This window comes from Dromaius novaehollandiae, chromosome W, assembly GCF_036370855.1.
Source record: "Dromaius novaehollandiae isolate bDroNov1 chromosome W, bDroNov1.hap1, whole genome shotgun sequence".
Classification (NCBI taxonomy): Eukaryota; Metazoa; Chordata; class Aves; order Casuariiformes; family Dromaiidae; genus Dromaius; species Dromaius novaehollandiae.
Genome location: NC_088130.1, coordinates 71559044 through 71579518, shown reverse-complemented (window position 1 = coordinate 71579518; position 20475 = coordinate 71559044). Strand labels below are relative to the sequence as shown.

The 20475-nt window shown below is 48.4% G+C and overlaps 1 protein-coding gene across 19 annotated transcripts in view; it reads right to left on the bottom strand.

Moving 5' to 3' along the window:
• Window positions 1-429: 429 nt before the first annotated feature.
• LOC112985181 (zinc finger protein 532) overlaps window positions 430-20475 on the bottom strand; it is a 59635-nt gene continuing 39589 nt past the window's right edge. For 16 of the 19 annotated variants that reach the window (XM_064500382.1, XM_064500383.1, XM_064500384.1 and 13 more), the window contains 5 exons: window positions 18901-19179; window positions 17206-17256; window positions 5843-5955; window positions 3970-4117; window positions 430-2674 (listed from right to left, as the gene is read on the bottom strand). In XM_064500382.1, coding sequence (XP_064356452.1) covers window positions 2180-2674; window positions 3970-4117; window positions 5843-5955; window positions 17206-17256; window positions 18901-19179 — 1086 coding nt within the window. In that variant the 3' untranslated portion in view covers window positions 430-2179. The remainder of the gene's footprint in view (window positions 2675-3969; window positions 4118-5842; window positions 5956-17205; window positions 17257-18900; window positions 19180-20475) is intronic. The other 3 variants (XM_026103631.2, XM_064500386.1, XM_026103629.2) reach the window with 1 other exon arrangement.

The following is a 20475-nucleotide window of genomic DNA, read 5'->3' as shown; positions in this document are numbered from 1 at the left end:
GACAGCGCGGGGCAGTTCCAAACCCACCCTCCATTAACCTTGCAAGAGGTTGCCAGCAGGGGAGTTAGGTCAATCTTCCAATTAAAAGAAACTCAAAACCTGAGCAGCGCCTAGGGCCAAGCGGCCGGCCCGCCCGCACGTGCCCAGGCGAAACGGCGTCCCACGTGGAGGCCGAGTGCCAGTCGTGGGAGCGGGGCAGCCTGGGACCTTCCTGACGCGGCGCCTGCCTGACCGAGGCGGGGACAGCGACCACCGAAGGACCCCCGCGGCCACCCAGGGACCTTCAGAAGACTGAATCGCTGCTGGCCTGGCGGCTGCTTTCGGTGTTTCGCCTCTCGAGACTACAAACGGCGACTCGGTTACCGGTTCACGCTATCCTCGGCAGGGGCAAGACCATGAAAAGGGAAAATAAACAGAAAGGATTAATAATGGCTGTGAAAATTTAACTTTTATTACCTGTTCACTGTATACAAAACACCATTCTGCATAGTGATACTCATTTGTTGTACAGTTGACAGTGCACAGCAACAAACAAGTGTCAGAGGTATACACTCAGTGACGGCAGTGATGGCCGGGGTACATCGCGCACGGGGGAACCTGCAACGCCAGCGAGAGGGGTGAGCACGGAGAAGTACCTTATAACCACTCAATATTCGAGTAATATAACGGGGTAACAAGCATTTACCAACGAACCAAATTAAGAATGAGGATGAAGAGCAAAAGCAGAACTAATGTGTCCGATACACGATTCCCAGAATGATTAAGAACGTTTACAGAGGAAGCTGAGAAGGACCCATACTTTTTTCCAACATTTCAGTCTTTAAAATTGTTAAAATTTAATGATAAATAACAGAATCTCACAAATCTTTAGGGGCAAAATGCTCCACATTTATTTACATATGAAATGTGTTTAATACAGTTATAATGGACATAGTGTATAATAACATCTGACAGCAGCAAGACTTTTAAGGAACCGAACAATTACTACTGTATTTCATGCAGCTATCTATATATACACCATTTGTTTTAAAAAAAAGTACAAAATTTGTTTAGGGCTACATACAAGGTATAAAATGCAAAAACAAACCCAAAATATAACTCTCACAGAGAACGCTATATGAAAGGGACGGTAGGGTACCATTTCTGCTCTTCACGAAAGCGTGACGCGTGACAGACGCGCCTCCGAAAGGGCCGAGCTAGCTCCGGGCGCCCTGTGCTGAAGGGAGAGGCCCGGCCCCGCGCGCAGGCTGGTGTTAGCTGCTGGGCAGCTGGGTTTGGGTAACGCTGAGCACCAGAACGTTTGGCATTTGCATACCGAGCTGGGAGGTATCCACCCCTGCTGCAAAAGGGTTCACTGTTTTCTTTCAAGAACCAGAAAAAGAAAGGAAAGTACATAATGCTGTTTACTTGCTTCTATATAATGTGTAATAAATTACATGACAAAAAACATCATAATTATAAACCTAGTCCTCTAGTTACATCTTACTTGTTTAATCCAGAGCAGCCCAGCCCTTTTGTAACAATTTTAGCTTTGATCACAAGCACCTGATGGCAAGGCCTAAAAAATTACTCCGTGATACGCAGTTGTGCAATTCCGCTCTTCAGGAGCACTTTACCGTGCTAAGGGGTCCCCACCCGGCCCGCTGCTGCTGCCCAAAACCAGCACGGCCCTCTACACCTGCAGGGGTAACTTTTTAGAGAAAGTTTAAAAGCTTCCTTCGACATGTGGAAGCAAAGGTCTGGGGGATTTTCAAACTGCCCCGTAGGCTTGCCTGTCCCCCGCGCTGCCGCCTGATGCGCTCGCCGCACCTACCCTTCCCTCCCGGAGCAGCTGCCAGAACCACGGACCTGCCCCGGCATCAAGAACTCTGCTTTAAAGAAACTTACTACAAAAAACAGAAACAAAACAAAAAACAGATCTTCCACTAGATACCAATACAAACACGTAACAAAGAGTATAAAAGTTATTAGTTTAAATATATACAAACTCTTTTCAACTCAAATACTGCTTTAATGGTTTGAGGGTATAGACAATGAGGTGAAGAGGACACATTTATGCAGAATATATTGCAACAGCCTGAACAGTACTGTTAACACTATTATACTGTGAACTTTCTGTAATAAAAATGTCATTAATATTCCAATGTGGAGAGAGATTTCTGCGTCCCAAATAATCTGATCACTTTTCAGCTGAACTCATTCTTTTTGACTTAATGAAGGCCATGCCATGTGTTCTCATGTGAGTATTTAAGGCCGCTTCAGTTTCAAAAGTCTTCGCGCACACTTTGCATCTTCTGTCCGATACCGTATTGTCAGATGATTCATCCTCATGATTGGGTTTATTCTCCTGCTGATTATCCTCCCCAGACCCATTCTGTTTCGATACCGGCTGAGGCTCCTTCAGCTTATGTACAATGAAGAGATGTCTGGAGAGAGACACGTGAGATGTGTAGCAGAGTCCACATTCCCTGCACTGGTACGAAGAGCCGTCGGACTTATGCTGAGGAATATGTTCATGGAACTGGAGAAGATTCTCTGTTGTAAAGCCGCACACAGCACACTTGTGAACTTTAAAAACATTTATCTTTAGCTTCTTCAATGGCTGAGTGATTGCACCTCGTGGAGGCCGGAACTCCAGCACAGGTTCTTCCAATTTGCGCTTTGGACTAGGAACCTAAAGAAGACAAAGAGTATTTCAGGTAACCATACGCACAGAGTGCATTTCTTAACCGTTTGTGACTTGCAAACGTCAAAAACCTTCCCAGGGCAGATGCCAGTAAAACTTTGATAAAGACAGTATTTGAAACCATACATGCAACTACATAGTGTGGATATTAGAAAAATACGGGTTTTTACTATAAATTATGTATAAAATCTATTTTGCCAGCTCTGATCGAGTTACAGTATCTAATGCACTGGATGAACATGAACAACCATTTGCAAGGATAACTGCATCCAACTACACAGCGAGGCTGCAATTGCGTACATAATGCAGAATATCAGTTCTGTCAGAATATCAGAACTCTTCAGCACTGCCTTCAGAAACTACATTTTAATTATACTTTTGTTTCATGCATAAAGTTTCACATGGCAGATCATCTCCTGATTATTAGCAGCTAGACTAACATATTGCCAACGAATGAATCAACATGTACAACCTTTATTACTAATTAAATGGATTGCTTTTTATTCTCCTTGTTCCTGCTCTGACATGAATATTTCTCAAGAATCCCTGCATCCCCTTCAGCTTACCTACGCCCTAGGATGTTTCGAAAGGACAATGTATATAGCAGCCATATTTTTAACATTTAAACAAGCAGACAATATGTTGCACTGAAAAACACTCATGTAAAAGGCAACAAACAGTACATTTTTAAAAACATCTTTGCTTGTGCCTCTACTGTCAGCTTTGGATATGGTATCACAGGTGAAAATTTTCACCGTATAAAACACTGGAAAAATGCTGTTAACAGTCTTCCCAAGTAAGAAAGTTTTGGACCGTGCTGTCTTCTTACAGCACACCGCTAACACACTTCCTCCTAACGCTCATCCTCGGATTGAAACCAGCTTCCCTGTACGACTTGTGTCCAGTAAACTCGATGCTGAAGCGCATGTCCTGGGCCTTTGGACGAAGCTCCCAGCGCTCGTATGTAACCTGTAGCTGCCTGCAGCTATGAGAGGACTTAGTTGCAGGGTTTTGAAAGGTGGTCTTAAAAAAAAAATCACCGACAGAAAAATTACATACTCCATCATTCAGTGACTAAAATCAAACAATGTCTTTCCAAAACCACGCTTCAGCTCAAGCTTGACAGAACTTCTTGTGGGAACCTCTGGGATTTTGGGGGGCTGCAGTTCACAGAAGATGAGACTTCTGTAGGATCAAAATATCTGTATCGTTTTAAAAATCCTGAAAGAACACCCACAAAAAAATTCACTTTCTGTGACTAAAAGAATTTTCTAAGTGATTACCTTTGTATCTTCTTTTACTTCCCTTTCTTCCATATTGGTTGATTCAGTCATTTCTTTTACATCAGGGTCTTTAATGCCATGCATTAGCTGAATATGTTTTTCCAACATCAACCGTTTGGTAAAAGTACGTCTTGAATCTGGGCAGTGCCTGCGTAAACACAAAGCAGACTGATTCAACTGTCGTCCTTAAAGAAAAGGAACAGTATTCTGAGGAATCTAAGTAGGAGCTGTAAGAAAGTCCAGATGAGTACAATCCGTTAAAGACAGCACCAATCTTTTTCCAATCAATTGCACAGATAAGTATTAGAACAAAATGAGCATAATTACAAAATAAATTTAAAATGTTTGAGCAACTTAGATTTACAAAAAATGAGAAGTTCTTCTGAGGTAACATCCAAAATTTTACACTGTGTGGGTCAGAATAAAAGCTGGGAGCACCCGAGCTTCTTTTTTGCACATCACCAAATTGTACGTTTCTATCAAACACTTTCCAGAGTTCTCCTTAATCTGAGTTTCAGTGGAAAAACAATCATCATCCATGTAGGATGACTGCTAGCTTCAAACGTCACCTAATTCTGCATTCATGTCTAAACTCTTTATCTGCTTGGAACTAGTCATCGCTCCGCAGCTCCCTTTCCAGCCTCAGACTAACCAGCAGAACAAATCTGTCTTCTTCCCAATCTGATTTGTTCTCCCACACAGAAGCAGCTGCAGCAGTCCTGAACCCCTCACACGATTTTGGAGAGGATGTGATATCTCCTGAGCTCTAACAGCGCTGTAACATACTGGGTACTAAGTGTCTGGAAGAGGGATGGCCAAAAATAACTTCAAAAAAACCAAAAAAAGCAGGGAAGAAGTTAAACTGCAGTGCTCTCTTTCAGATTCTCTCTCCTGAGGTTTTAAGTTAAACAAAACAGTAAGCATTAAAAAAGACAAAAAGTCAGTATCTTTCTCTGAAACAAACTGTACGAAACAGTGAAGGAAAACAGAGCGCTACAATGTGCTTTCTACTAAGAGGGATGCAAAAACCCCACAGGCTCTTGCTGCCCATCACGTGCCGGTGGAAGAGCGTCCAGGCTGGCCAGCTCGGGCAGGGCCGAGCGCCGCTCAAGGCTACAAGAGCAGCGAACGGATGCGCAGGCTGCGCAAAGCAGAGGCGATGCTGGGAGAGGGGAGGCTGTGCCGCACCGCGGTCGAACGCTCTGCACGGCAGTGCTTCGAGTTTCCGCACCGCCGGGCCTTTGCCTCCCACAGCGAGCAGACACGTACTGAGGCGGGGGGGACTGTCAGGACCGCAACCACAGGGAACGGCTGCAGCTTGCAGCTCCGTTTCCGTAACTTCAGACAGGTCTGCAATATGCACGTGCACACACGACTAAGAACAAAGAGATACCACGGGAAGTTTATATTCTCTGTCTCATCTGAGTGACAGATTATGCATCACCTCTCCAGCCACTTAGGTTTGATTAAGCATTTTTAGACAACACCAATTTTTTTGTGTTAATACTGGCTTCTGTAGATTAGGAGAGAAGCCTGTGTACCTGAGAGAAACCTAAAAAACAACTGTAAAACTATAAGCCATGGAAACTCTCAGTTCAGTTAAATTTCTCATTTGCTTGTGAAAGCACCTGAAAGACAGCAAACTTTATTTTCTGTACATGCATTCTGAGTAGCTTGCTAAGTCTTATGCATGCAGAACAACCCAAATATTTTGGCCCATCTGTGTATCTGTAAATAACATATAAGTAAAATTTGAATGAATGACACACTTGCTTTTATATAATCAAGAAGAGAAATTCCAAGAAGAACATTTTCTGTCGGCTTCTTCTCTGTCTCTATGTACCTTTAAAAAATAAATAAAAGTAGAACTTACGAGCACGTATAAACCTTCCTGATGCCTTTGTGTTTGATACGATTGTGACGACACAAACTATGGGATGAACTGAAAGATTTGTCACATTGTCGACAGGGATGTTTCTTCATTTGCTTTAGAGAGGGGGGAAAAAAGAAGAAAAATATATTAATTAAAAAAGGTAAGTGAAAGCAGTGCATCTGTTCAACCCTTTAGCACCAGCAAAGAAACGTCACCTACCAGCATCTGGGATCGTATGTTCAAATGCGTCCATCCTGCCTAGGCAACGCTGGCCGTCGGGGGCCCCAGACCGCGCGGCAGCAGCGTGAGCAGCAGGAGCTGCGCGCACCGTCCACGGGCGCTAAGGCAGCGCCCCGAGGCGTGGAGGAAGCGAAGCCTCCCCACCACGGACGCGGCGAAGACCAGCGCCTCACTTTTGGATCAGGAGAGGCCCTTAGAGGGAGAGCTGCTCTCGCCGCAAAGCAGCCGCCGCTTTCCCACTCCCCAACCAGCCCCGCACGTGCTGACCGCGAGGTCCCCGTCACCGCAGCAGGAGGGGTGACAGGCACCCCGTGCTGACCGCGAGGTCCCCGTCACCGCAGCAGGAGGAGGGGTGACGAGCACCCCGTGCTGACCGCGAGGTCCCCGTCACCGCAGCAGGAGGGGTGACGAGCACCCCGTGCTGACCGCGAGGTCCCCGTCACCGCAGCAGGAGGGGTGACGAGCACCCCGTGCTGACCGCGAGGTCCCCGTCACCGCAGCAGGAGGGGTGACAGGCACCCCGTGCTGACCGCGAGGTCCCCGTCACCGCAGCAGGAGGGGTGACAGGCACCCCGTGCTGACCGCGAGGTCCCCGTCACTGCAGCAGGAGGGGTGACGAGCACCCCGTGCTGACCGCGAGGTCCCCGTCACCGCAGGAGGAGGGGTGACAGGCACCCCGTGCTGACCGCGAGGTCCCCGTCACCGCACCGCAGGAGGAGGGGTGACGAGCACCCCGTGCTGACCGCGAGGTCCCCGTCACCGCACCGCAGCAGGAGGGGTGACGAGCACCCCGTGCTGACCGCGAGGTCCCCGTCACCGCAGCAGGAGGGGTGACAGGCACCCCGTGCTGACCGCGAGGTCCCCGTCACCGCAGCAGGAGGAGGGGTGACGAGCACCCCGTGCTGACCGCGAGGTCCCCGTCACCGCAGCAGGAGGGGTGACGAGCACCCCGTGCTGACCGCGAGGTCCCCGTCACCGCAGCAGGAGGGGTGACGAGCACCCCGTGCTGACTGCGAGGTCCCCGTCACCGCAGCAGGAGGGGTGACAGGCACCCCGTGCTGACCGCGAGGTCCCCGTCACCGCAGCAGGAGGAGGGGTGACGAGCACCCCGGGCTGACCGCGAGGTCCCCGTCACCGCAGCAGGAGGGGTGACGAGCACCCCGTGCTGACCGCGAGGTCCCCGTCACCGCAGCAGGAGGAGGGGTGACGAGCGCCCCGGGCTGACCGCGAGGTCCCCGTCACCGCAGCAGGAGGGGTGACGAGCACCCCGTGCTGACCGCGAGGTCCCCGTCACCGCAGCAGGAGGGGTGACGAGCACCCCGTGCTGACCGCGAGGTCCCCGTCACCGCAGCAGGAGGAGGGGTGACGAGCACCCCGGGCTGACCGCGAGGTCCCCGTCACCGCAGCAGCAGGAGGGGTGACAGGCACCCCGTGCTGACCGCGAGGTCCCCGTCACCGCAGCAGCAGGAGGGGTGACAGGCACCCCGTGCTGACCGCGAGGTCCCCGTCACCGCAGGAGGAGGGGTGACGAGCACCCCGTGCTGACCGCGAGGTCCCCGTCACCGCAGCAGGAGGGGTGACGGGCACCCCGTGCTGACCGCGAGGTCCCCGTCACCGCAGGAGGAGGGGTGACGAGCACCCCGTGCTGACCGCGAGGTCCCCGTCACCGCAGGAGGAGGGGTGACGAGCACCCCGTGCTGACCGCGAGGTCCCCGTCACCGCACCGCAGCAGGAGGGGTGACGAGCACCCCGTGCTGACCGCGAGGTCCCCGTCACCGCAGCAGGAGGAGGGGTGACGAGCACCCCGTGCTGACCGCGAGGTCCCCGTCACCGCAGCAGGAGGGGTGACAGGCACCCCGTGCTGACCGCGAGGTCCCCGTCACCGCACCGCAGCAGGAGGGGTGACAAGCACCCCGTGCTGACCGCGAGGTCCCCGTCACCGCACCGCAGCAGGAGGGGTGACGAGCACCCCGTGCTGACCGCGAGGTCCCCGTCACCGCACCGCAGCAGGAGGGGTGACAGGCACCCCGTGCTGACCGCGAGGTCCCCGTCACCGCACCGCAGCAGGAGGGGTGACGAGCACCCCGTGCTGACCGCGAGGTCCCCGTCACCGCACCGCAGCAGGAGGGGTGACAGGCACCCCGTGCTGACCGCGAGGTCCCCGTCACCGCACCGCAGCAGGAGGGGTGACGAGCACCCCGTGCTGACCGCGAGGTCCCTGTCACCGCACCGCAGCAGGAGGGGTGACGAGCACCCCGTGCTGACCGCGAGGTCCCCGTCACCGCACCGCAGCAGGAGGGGTGACAGGCACCCCGTGCTGACCGCGAGGTCCCCGTCACCGCACCGCAGCAGGAGGGGTGACGAGCACCCCGTGCTGACCGCGAGGTCCCCGTCACCGCAGCAGGAGGGGTGACGAGCACCCCGTGCTGACCGCGAGGTCCCCGTCACCGCAGGAGGAGGGGTGACAGGCACCCCGTGCTGACCGCGAGGTCCCCGTCACCGCACCGCAGGAGGAGGGGTGACGAGCACCCCGTGCTGACCGCGAGGTCCCCGTCACCGCACCGCAGCAGGAGGGGTGACGAGCACCCCGTGCTGACCGCGAGGTCCCCGTCACCGCAGCAGGAGGGGTGACAGGCACCCCGTGCTGACCGCGAGGTCCCCGTCACCGCACCGCAGGAGGAGGGGTGACGAGCACCCCGTGCTGACCGCGAGGTCCCCGTCACCGCACCGCAGCAGGAGGGGTGACGAGCACCCCGTGCTGACCGCGAGGTCCCCGTCACCGCAGCAGGAGGGGTGACAGGCACCCCGTGCTGACCGCGAGGTCCCCGTCACCGCACCGCAGCAGGAGGGGTGACGAGCACCCCGTGCTGACCGCGAGGTCCCCGTCACCGCACCGCAGCAGGAGGGGTGACAGGCACCCCGTGCTGACCGCGAGGTCCCCGTCACCGCACCGCAGCAGGAGGGGTGACGAGCACCCCGTGCTGACCGCGAGGTCCCCGTCACCGCACCGCAGCAGGAGGGGTGACAGGCACCCCGTGCTGACCGCGAGGTCCCCGTCACCGCAGCAGGAGGGGTGACGAGCACCCCGTGCTGACCGCGAGGTCCCCGTCACCGCAGGAGGAGGGGTGACAGGCACCCCGTGCTGACCGCGAGGTCCCCGTCACCGCACCGCAGGAGGAGGGGTGACGAGCACCCCGTGCTGACCGCGAGGTCCCCGTCACCGCACCGCAGCAGGAGGGGTGACGAGCACCCCGTGCTGACCGCGAGGTCCCCGTCACCGCAGCAGGAGGGGTGACAGGCACCCCGTGCTGACCGCGAGGTCCCCGTCACCGCACCGCAGGAGGAGGGGTGACGAGCACCCCGTGCTGACCGCGAGGTCCCCGTCACCGCACCGCAGCAGGAGGGGTGACGAGCACCCCGTGCTGACCGCGAGGTCCCCGTCACCGCAGCAGGAGGGGTGACAGGCACCCCGTGCTGACCGCGAGGTCCCCGTCACCGCACCGCAGCAGGAGGGGTGACGAGCACCCCGTGCTGACCGCGAGGTCCCCGTCACCGCACCGCAGCAGGAGGGGTGACAGGCACCCCGTGCTGACCGCGAGGTCCCCGTCACCGCAGCAGGAGGGGTGACAGGCACCCCGTGCTGACCGCGAGGTCCCCGTCACCGCACCGCAGCAGGAGGGGTGACGAGCACCCCGTGCTGACCGCGAGGTCCCCGTCACCGCACCGCAGCAGGAGGGGTGACGGGCACCTGCTACGCAGGGACCAAAGCAGAGCACTGACGGGGCTCAGAAAAGTTGGGGAAACGAGAGAGATGGTCTTTTGCCAGCTTGTGGGATATCTGTTTGGGGGACTCTACTGGTTTTATATTACAGTTGACTAAGCGGAAGGAGAAAGAAAAGAAGGAATGAAAAAGATGAGCGGTCTCTGTGGCACTTCAGCAGGAACGGGCCACAGGCGCTCTACAGCCTGAAGAGGCAACACCGCTCCGCAGCTGCGGCCTATGGAAGTGACATGGTCCTGTCCTTTAAACTACGAGCACGTCATCAGTCCTAGATCAGCTTCCCGGGTCTGAAAAAGAAGAAACGGGTTTTATCGGAAACTCCTGCAAGAAATGCAGATCACTCGGGCCCGGGCTGCAGGGCCGCGTCTGGGGGAGGCTGAGGCGTGCCACTGGGGCTGGCGGGCAGGAACAGCACAGGCTGTACCACCCGTCAAGGGTCTACGAGGAAAATCACACTTCGCGGATCTCTTTTCGCCGTTCTAGCAGAGATGGTATTTTTCCTTCATACTGTCAATTACCTTCTCTTTCCTACGTTCATTGGAAAATCAGAAAAACAAATCATATAATTTGGTTCCACTATTCCAACTGAGGTCACTGAGTGAAAGACTCAGATCAACATGTAAAACTGGGCCCATCTTGACTCTTCTAGAGAATCCATCCTACATCTGTCCCTATGCTGTTGCTCCAAAGCACAAATAGCTAAGGTTTTCCTCAGAGAATAACATTTAAGGTTTGGCTCATTTATTCCTGGCTTCTGCAGAAGTGACCCGTTCCTAACAATGGAGATGTACAATAATCCACACGGACATTTTGATACGGCATGAGTCATTCTCTGTGCCCAATCTAAATTAATAATAATAATAATAAAATAAAAATAAAATAAATCCTCAATTCTAAATACTAATAAGCTCAAGCCCTACAGGAATGTTTAAGGAGCTGAAAAACATTTTTCTTATATTTGTTGTCTGAATGCTGCATTTTATGCTGATGTTCATACTGTCCATAATGGCTACATCGCTCATGAATAGCTGCAGCACCTCTGAGGCAGCGGAGATCTGTAGGGATGATCTCATTTCTGAAAACCATCATTTACTTCAAAGCCTGGAGTGAATGGCGGAAGGTTTGCACAAGCAAAAAGTGATGGCTGGAATGACTAAAAGATTAAATGTAAAAGCAGTTTTGGTGAGACCTCTTATTACCAAGAGCAAAATCACATGGGAAGAAAGGCAGCTGTGAAAGCTCTTTTATGCAAATGTGAAGCATCCCAGTTATTAAGAAACAAGATATGGCAAACTATTGGAAATAAGTGGGGATAGTCTTTACCACAATGCTTTTAGAGGCACAGTACTACTCAACCTACATGTCCCTTTTACATTTATAGGCCAATTACATAAAGAAGGAAAATCAACATATTTATTCCTTAAATTGTTAAAGGTGAAAACCTGATACTATGTACACAGAGCACACGCTCATTAATGTTAATGCATTAATCAGTACATTTTGCAGTATGGTTTTGCACTATGCTTATGACCACAATTCTTTGGGAAGAATTTATAAAAGATTAAATTAATATCTAAAGGCATATTATGGCTTCTATCAAGAATTGCACAAATGAAGGAAAAAATGGCTTATGCTTAACATACTTGATGAGAAAGTACAGCATCTTTTAGAGAGTCTCTGTTTAACAGCGGTTCCTCTTTCCTAACAAGGAGCCAGACTGAGGCGCAGAGGACACAGCACTGGGATAACAGAGCGTGCAACGCTGCAGGCTTTCCCAAGCTAGCTCTGAAGCTGGAAGCAACGTACCTGTGCCGCCGCCACCCCGTGCCAGAGCGGCATGGCTTGTTAACGTGGTAATGATCACCACGTGGCCTTGCACTACGCTGCACAACCGCACCAGCTCACCCAAAGCGGCTCAGGTATCTCTGCCGAGGCCACTGCACAGCGCAGATGCATCCTCAACCGCTTAATCAGAAAAGCAAGGGGACCACTGTGCTCGGCAGGACACAGCCCCTCTGAGAACACGAGGACCACCACCTGGGGACACCATCCATGGTGCCACACTTGTCCTAACTTCGCTGGAATGACTCTGGGTAACGACCCAAGACCTGGGGGACACTGGACACTTCAGTTTCTGCAATGGCAGCCAAAAACAAAAGAATAAAAAATAGCTAAAAACCAGCAAAAATATTAGTATATGAAATTAAATAAAATAGTGAATAGACATACTACCATCTTAGCTTGTATAGAGAACAAGGATGCACTTCATCCTTCCACTGATGCACTTTACCTCCAAGAAACTCTCTATAAAAATAGGTGTAAGAGAAATAAAGGTTTCAGGAATGGACAGTGAGAATGACCAGTGTCACGAAAGTAAGCGGATTATGAAGGTAAACCAGAAAGATGGGCTTTCTAGGAATGAGTAAGACGGAATATCATAAATAACAGTTCTTGTGTTTTAATATGAAAAGACTGCTCCCCTCAAATAAGTCGGACAAAACCCAAGGTTGGGGAATAACCGTGGGACAGAGGAAGCAGAATCTGGGGAACCAAGAAGTAGTCTGAATGGGGAAAGTGTACAGTGGAACAAATACTTCTGTTTACTCATAAATGTCTAACATGCAATATTGCTAGCAGGCAGACATTTCTTTGATTTTTTTTATTAAGAAAACCTACATGTTATATGTGTGAAGATACCAGTATTATTATTTATAATGAAACCCACTCATAAAAGGGCTTAGGGCGCTAAACAACATGAGCAACTTTTCCCAGTGTGAAAGCATCTCACTCTCAAAATTACTGTGCAGAGATGAGCACAGATAAACAAAGAAGCCCAACAATATAGCAATTAGCCATACATTTAGTATTTGTTTCCGTGTTTTAATCAGGGAAACATGAAATAAATTAGATTTCAGGGGGACGGCAAGCACCAGAGTTAGTGGTGCTGTAGCAAATGCCCAAATTCTTACGTGCATGATGGTAGAGACTTAAACACTGGTTGGTATTTGAGCACAAAACAGGTCTTGAGGATAATCAGGCTGCTCCTGTTCACAGTGTCGTGCTCCAAGACAGTTAATTTAAATGTGCCTTGCCACTTACTACGTCACCAGCATAAAGAGAGCAAAACGGGCTAAATATTGTATCAATAGGTCAGACTTGCGATCAGTCACGCTGCTGCACTTTGAAGAAGCTGCAAGCAACAGATACACCTTGCTGACAACCGGCAAAAAGTGAATTACAAGTCACTGAGCAAGGTACTAAAGAAGGGTTCCCTGCTTCCACGAGGAAGCGAGGCTGGGAACTTCCATTCTCCCTGACTCCCAACATGAAAAGAGGATATTCAGAGAAGCAGAAACGCAGAAAATGCGGAATGCAAAGGGAGGAGATGCCTTTCTACGTGAAGCACAACTAAGCTGGTCTGTGTATCTCACTGACAAGATTCCAGTGAAGCCAAGAGCTCAGCAGAATTCAAATTAAGATGCAACATTTTATGTCTAGCAGAAAATCACAGTTATACTACTAAGTATTTAACATTTGGGAGTGTTATAAATTTGCATGCTATAGGCTGGCATGTTAAAATGTTACTAGGGGAGTTAGATGTTGAGCACAAATCTGTTAAACTTCTTTGAAGAATTCCTTGAGACATAAGGAAATCTGTAACTGATGAGCTTTAGGATGCAGCTTTCCCTGTAGGTGAGCTGTTCTGTAATGAGGTGCAGCAGGACCTCTTGTACAGCATCTTGTCTTAGCTACAGGAAGAGGATGTTAAAGCTAGTATGAATCAGGGAAACAATTCCTACTTAGAAAACATCTCTCTTTTCATAGAAACACACTTATGCACAAGTCCTAAGAAATGAAATGTTTTTCTACACAGCTGAGTGCAGATACACATGAACCAGTTTCAAGCCAGGAGCTGTAAAGCCTTGTTAGTACCAGCCTTTGTGTGTGCTAATAGCATTTTTTCTGGAAAACAGGGCTTTTAAGACCAGGCAGAGTGTGACACCAAGGTGGCTACAAGTTCTCCTACCCTACGGCTGGCTCAGGAAGAGGATACAGCAAGTGTGAATCTCTCTGCACCTGCCTGGGTCCTAAGGCATTTCCCAGTAAGGTCTGGAAACTCAAGACTCTGTCCAAAGGGGATATATACGGCAATACCTCTCCTAGGTCTCAGTAATCCAGCCTGTGATCAGCTAAAAAGGGTTACAGCTCCAGACTTCTACTGTGAACCCGCAAGAGCAGCAATTAATAGTTTGAAACCAGTATCTTCGAATCCCTTACATGACCATGGGCTCTGTGAACAGCTCACAAATTGCTTAATTAAAGTTTTCAACCGACATTCCACATACGTCATTTTGACGCACTTAACCATCACCGAGCATGCTGAAGAGAAACAGCCTTCCAATCCTTCCCATACTTTATTAGACCCATATCACATATCTTGTTATCTTATGCTCATTTCTAGTATCTCTACAATAAAAGGTAACCTTGAAAGTTTAATTATTGAATACAGTTGTTAAAAAAAAGCTAACAATTACTGAAAATTTGAAGAGGTCTGGAAGAAATGTAGCGACTGGTCTTTTATCACCAGTCTCTGCAAGACATAGAGTTGGTTCGCTATTCATTTTATTGTATATATGTCTCCCACTTTATCTGAAGAACTATTTTAATAGGGATGAAAGAAAGTAAGTACAAAAATGTAAGCACTGAAACAGGCCGTTAGGCCAGTATCTGAGCACAATAATTATCTAATGTTCCATAATAAGGGCTGTTCTTGAGGCAACATTGCACAGTCCTTATTAAACATCAGATATTGAAAGATTAATATTTAAAGCTATCATTTAAAAGCACTATCGATAGGGTACTAACCTTACTCTACACGCCTGCTGCCACTTTGGTGTAGACTTGATTAGACGGGACGCGATTCCCTCGTTCCTTCTAAAGCGACAGTATCACGGGGAAGCTGTTTTGCTTTGAAGAATTGCATCAGTGTAAAATGTAAGTGTATCTGCTCTTACAGCTCTGTCTGTTTGCCAGTAAAAGCAGCGGTGTGTTAACATCCGAACTAACAGACAAAACAGGAGGGATCAGCATTTTACACGCTGCTGAGGAGACCGGTTTTGACGAAAATTAACCTATGGCTGCTTGAGCGTTACGGCATCAGAAGTGTGCGCTCCCTTCCCAGGCGCGCTACAGGGACGGCCTCGCGTCTTACCGAGTTTCTTTACAGGCACGACACAGCAGAGGCGTCAGGAATACGCCTGTAAGGCTCGAAATGCAAACAACCAACAGTTCCTGAGGAACTTCAGTGGACCCGAGTGCAGAAAGGGGCTTTTAAAGCCACATGGGATCACCTGATCTCAGCTGTTTGTCTGCTGTTCATGCCCTCGAGCCACAAAACGAGAACCAGGTAAAAGGAAACGCAGCTCTGTGAGTCACGGTCGCTGCTGGGTTTTGCGTGTTCCCTTCCAAGGGGACGGGACGGGAACGTGGCTGCGGGTCTGAACAACGGGCAGTTCTCTCCAGCAGGAAGGCAGTATTTCACAGACGCTGCCGAACCAACTGAGTGGGAGTTAGGGAAGGCAAGAAGGAACATGGGAACGGTCTCCTTTCAGGCAGGCTAGGAAGCTGTTTGCTTGTAGTTGTCATAAGAAAATTAGAGATGACACTCAGTAGTCTGGTATTTTCAGCTTTTCGAAAAAATGTTTAGAAACAGAATAAAATCATTTGCACAACTGAGAGTTGCAGAGATAAGCACTGTAATTTGAAGGGACACAGGAACCTCTGAAAACATACCGTCATTTATTGTATCATTTTAGCATCCTGAAAATGACAGATTTTCACTCAGGATGATTCTTTTCCACTTAGACAAAACGAGCCTGTTTTCCCTCCCAGCTCTGCTCTTCTTCCTCAGGGCAGCACAGAGCTTCGGTCTGTTCAGCTCCCTGCTTCCCAGCGGAGCAGAGCACCGGAGCATCCCTGCCGGCACCAGCCAAGGGCAGGGCCGCAAAGCGGACCGCTGCTGCGTGTCAGCACCTGCCCGGGGCTCCCGGCAGTCGGTCTCGCCAGCGGCTAAGCCGGGTCCAGCTGAGCGTCCCCAGAGACAGGGTCCAGCCAGGGCGGACTGGCCACCCTCCAGCCTCCCCTTGACCTGCATCCTGCCTGTGACACCACCTCCCCGAACGCTGCCTGTAGCACCACCTCCCCGGCATCTTCTCCTGCCACGCAGCCTCCAACCACTCCGGACGTTTGGGTCCATGCGACCTTGAGCTTCTCTGGTGCCTGATCCTGGCTCACCCTGGTAACTGCCTCCTGCCTCCAGCCCTGGTTCTAGGTGGGCACAACATTTTTAACACCGGAGGAGCTCCAGTGTAGACAAGGCAACAGGAAGCAAAAAACCAAAACAGAGTAAGGGAACCGAAATCTAAGTCTGCTGTTCAGTCCTTCCTTTCTCCTACTGTGTTCTCTTCGCTTGGTAGTAAGTATTTTGGCCTCGCTCCTGTAAATACTCATGCACTTGAGTGGCCTCACATACACAAATCACTAAGTATTTGCTAGGAACAGCAACAGAGGGCCTGATTCAAACTGAATCAACCCAAAGAGTCTCACTGACCGCACTGAACTTCGGATCCAAATCCAGTGTGATGTTACAGGTAAGTATAAAGTCTGAACTGAAGATGGATAGCTCATCCTAAATGACAAAATTGCTGGCTTTTCTGCTTTACTCTAGCTTGCAGTACCAGAATGTACAAATGTGGACTCCTCACACTCCATCACTGTAAAACACAGGTACCACTGAATATGCTCTTGTTGTAAAACAAACTGAATTGTTTCTGTAAAATTCAGTTAGCAGCATCTTTAAACAGACTTATAACCATAGAAGACTTACTGTACAAAGTTCTCTGTTAAGCAATGCTCTTCTTGGTACCATCTCAAAAAGTATATGTTCATTGTATCAGGCTGTAAAAACTTGTCCACGATGAACATCATCTACTTGGGCATCTATCTTCAGATATTATGTTGGAAGTAAAGGAAAGTGTAAGGAAAGGCTCCTCCTGGAGATTTAGAGGAGGATTCTAAATTAAGTACTTCAAATCGTGCTCTGGAGGAGCCTGTTCCTCACCTTTCTCCAGAAGAACAGTCCAGGGAGGCAAGTCTTCTAATTTAGGAACCTACAGCTAAATGCCTAATGAAAATGGTACAAACACACCTCAAAATCTGATATATACTCCACTTTTCCACGCTTTACTTTCTTCATCCTAACTAATTTCCAATACCTAATACCTTTGTATGGCAAGCTTTCTATTCCTCTGCCCTGCTTCTGAAAATTATTTTTGCTTCTTACCTGCATGAGAGAGGTAATAACTGTGCAATCTTTTTTCAGTTCTGAGGAGTTCTGTTTGAAAAACAAAACCAAATAATAAACTCATGCACTGTATTGCTAAAATTGGCTTTTCCTGTCTTTTAAGGCACAATGCTATCTTGATTCTCTGTTTTCCAGCTTCTTTATAGAAAAACTCTTGTTGCTGTTTTTCACTTTGCTGCCTATGCTATTCTTCTCCAAGAGCAGCAGACTCATGCTGAAATTACAAACTCATCTTAAAAAGCACAGAAAGTTTGCTCTGTTACATAATTAATGTTGTACTTTTAAAAGCACATATGTTTTGTTAAATGTGTGGTATTTTGAAGTGTTTTCTAATTATCTTTAGAAAACTGTTCATATTCATTGGAAGAGAATAAATTTGGTGAAAAGTTTTGACAAAAATCTGTTCACAGTTCCTGTCTGCAATCATCAGGAATTTGTTAAAGATTTTACACAGAACCAAAAAGATTACTCATGCAGTTTCTGGCATTCATTTATCTATTCTTACATTTTAACACCAGGTGTCACAGAAAAATGAACGGTTTTTATGTTCACAAAGAACTTGTGGAGCTGCTAATGGCCACTGCTCAAAGCTTGTAGAAATTCGGGAAACAATACGAACGTTTAACGTTTTGCTAATAACACTGCACACAAGTTTTATGCTTTGTTCGTTTTTAAAGAGCTACAGTTGTTTCAGACATACTAAAATTCTCTAGGTGCCTCCTCACTAAAAGACCAAATTTTACCAGTGACCACTTAAAAAAAGAGAGCATTCACAAGGATCAGAGGCCGTTATCATCATACGCCTTATCTCTATCAATCTACTGTCACCTGTCTGGAGAGGGGAGGAGGCTGGATACCTATCAGGGTAATTTTCTAAATGATGAAAAAGGGAAGAAGACTGAATGAGGTTATATCTTCCATTATTCTTTTCCTTTCGAAGCCAAATTTAACAAGTCAACGTTGCAGCTCTCTTCCCTGCAAGCAGTAACAGAAAAATTGTTCAGTTCCACTACTGCTCACCTGTAGTCTTTTTAAAAAATTTCACGTACTTGGAAAAGCTAGGAGTTGCAGGAAGGCCATCAAGCTGTCTCTGCTGACCTGAGAATACAGCATTCCCACGTTTTACTTGCAATTCATTTTAAGAAAGTTATCTCACATCTAGCTCATTTAAATAAAACTTCAGCTAAGCTGACTTGTTGACAGAACCTGCAAGTGCAAGAATTGCAGCAATGAACCGACTTTAGCATGAGTCCCTATTTTAAAATGAAATTCTGTTTGGCACTCACTGGGCCAGTAAAACAAGATTTGATTCCCTGGATCAAATAGTTAAAGAATTTTCAAGAGACAAAGAATTAAGGAAGGCACAAAGGAAGAAAAAGAACCTGGATCAGATTAGATGACTCAGAACAAATGCTGGAACATCTTTTCCTCTGGAAGAAGTTTTTGTACTGGATGAACAAGCCTACAATTAACTGAGAATGTGTGCATTTTCTCACTACGTAGAAAATGACAAAAACTAAGCAGCATAAAAGAGAAAGAAGAAATAGATATGAGAAAAGAGAAGAATAACGATAGAATTTGCAGGAACATCTGCAAATACACAAGTAAACTGGAAAAAATACTGCATATTTCATGTTTAATTCACTTTTCTGTAATTTAATATTACTCATTTACCTTTCCATGTTCTTTCCTCATGTGGGAGATGTAAACGTCCCTCTGAGTGAAGAGCCTATCACACTCCCAGCACGTCCACCCAGGATTGGTAACTTTTTTAGGCTCCGCTTTCTTTATGGGAGAAGGAGATTTCTTCTCTAACTTTTCTGTTCCGTTGACAGATTTTGCGTCCTCCTTGTTGTGACTGGCGGAGTTCTGGGTTGTAGGTTTAGTACTGAGAGGCAAATTTATCCCCAGGTTTGGTGGCCCCTCAACACTTTTCAAAGTTCCATGCATAGACTACAATAAAAAAAAAAGTAAAAATATTAGCACAGATGTATCCCGTTGTACTGACAAAATGCAGACCTGCACTTCAAAATGCAAATTCAGACCTCTGAACCCAAAGCCTTCATTTACTTCACTGTCATACTACAATTCAGGATCACATTCTTGATTTAAAGAAATGATTAAATAAAAGCAAGCTGTAACATCAACAGAAACTAGCAACAACAGTAACAGACAGCAGACATAGCTAAAGAGTAGCTTTCTTCAGTGGTTTGATATTTTTACAAAAAATGAGGCCGTTTATGTGAAGTTTAAATGGCTGTTTAATAGGGAGGAAGAAAAAAGGCTAAAGACGTCCTTTACGTTAAGTTTAATTTTTCACTTTTCTTGCCTAATTTAGTTAGTTGAGCATCCTCATTTCAAACTATGCTCTCAGAGATTTCCAGAAAGTAGATTTTTTTTTTTACTGACAAACTTTGACTTGGCACATTGGGAAGTAAGACAAGAAAAGGCAACTCTGAAAATAGGAGGCAACTATCTTTGTTAGGATATATCAGTATTTTATGTCAAGCCTGGGTTATTGCACGCAGGGTACTGTATGTATCTTAGCATTATATGTCAACCCTACCTTATTGCCCAGAGGGTATTAATGAGCACTGCTAACCCAGTCCTCAGGATCCAAGGTCGGCAGGGCGGACGGGGTCCCTGAGACGGGACAGCTACGAGGTGGCTAACAGGCTGTTCTCAACCACCCTTCAGCTGTTAGCTACCGATCCGTCCTCACTGCTTTACTTCCAGAATTTAAGGTTAGGTAAACAACCGGGGCAAGGGAGGAGCTCTTCCGCCTCCTTCCCCGCCGGTGTCTGAAAGCAGCATCACGCAGCGCGGAGCCCGCCGAGGAGACGGCTGACCCAGGCGGAGCTGGACCTCAGCTGTGTCTCCGGGATTCACACAGGAACGCAGGCACGGCCGCAGTCAGTCAGTAGGGTTCTGGGCCAACACAGGCGACCGAAGCCCAAACACTCTGTTGGACACAGCTTCGCGACCAGGAGGTCTCCTCCACATCCGCAAGACCTGCCCATCGCAACGGCAGCGATCTCACGGTCCCCTGTCCTGCCCTTCAGTACAGTTCTCCTGCACTGCGAGTTCGGGCATCTCGAACTTAACTATTCTTCCTACAAGTGACCTCAGACACCAAAAACATTCAATACGTTCTTGATTCAGAGAATATAAGAATTCTGTAAAGGCCTTTAAACGTAATCCTTGAGATTTGGTTTCTTATTGCAACAAAAACCATTGAAATGTAGTCTA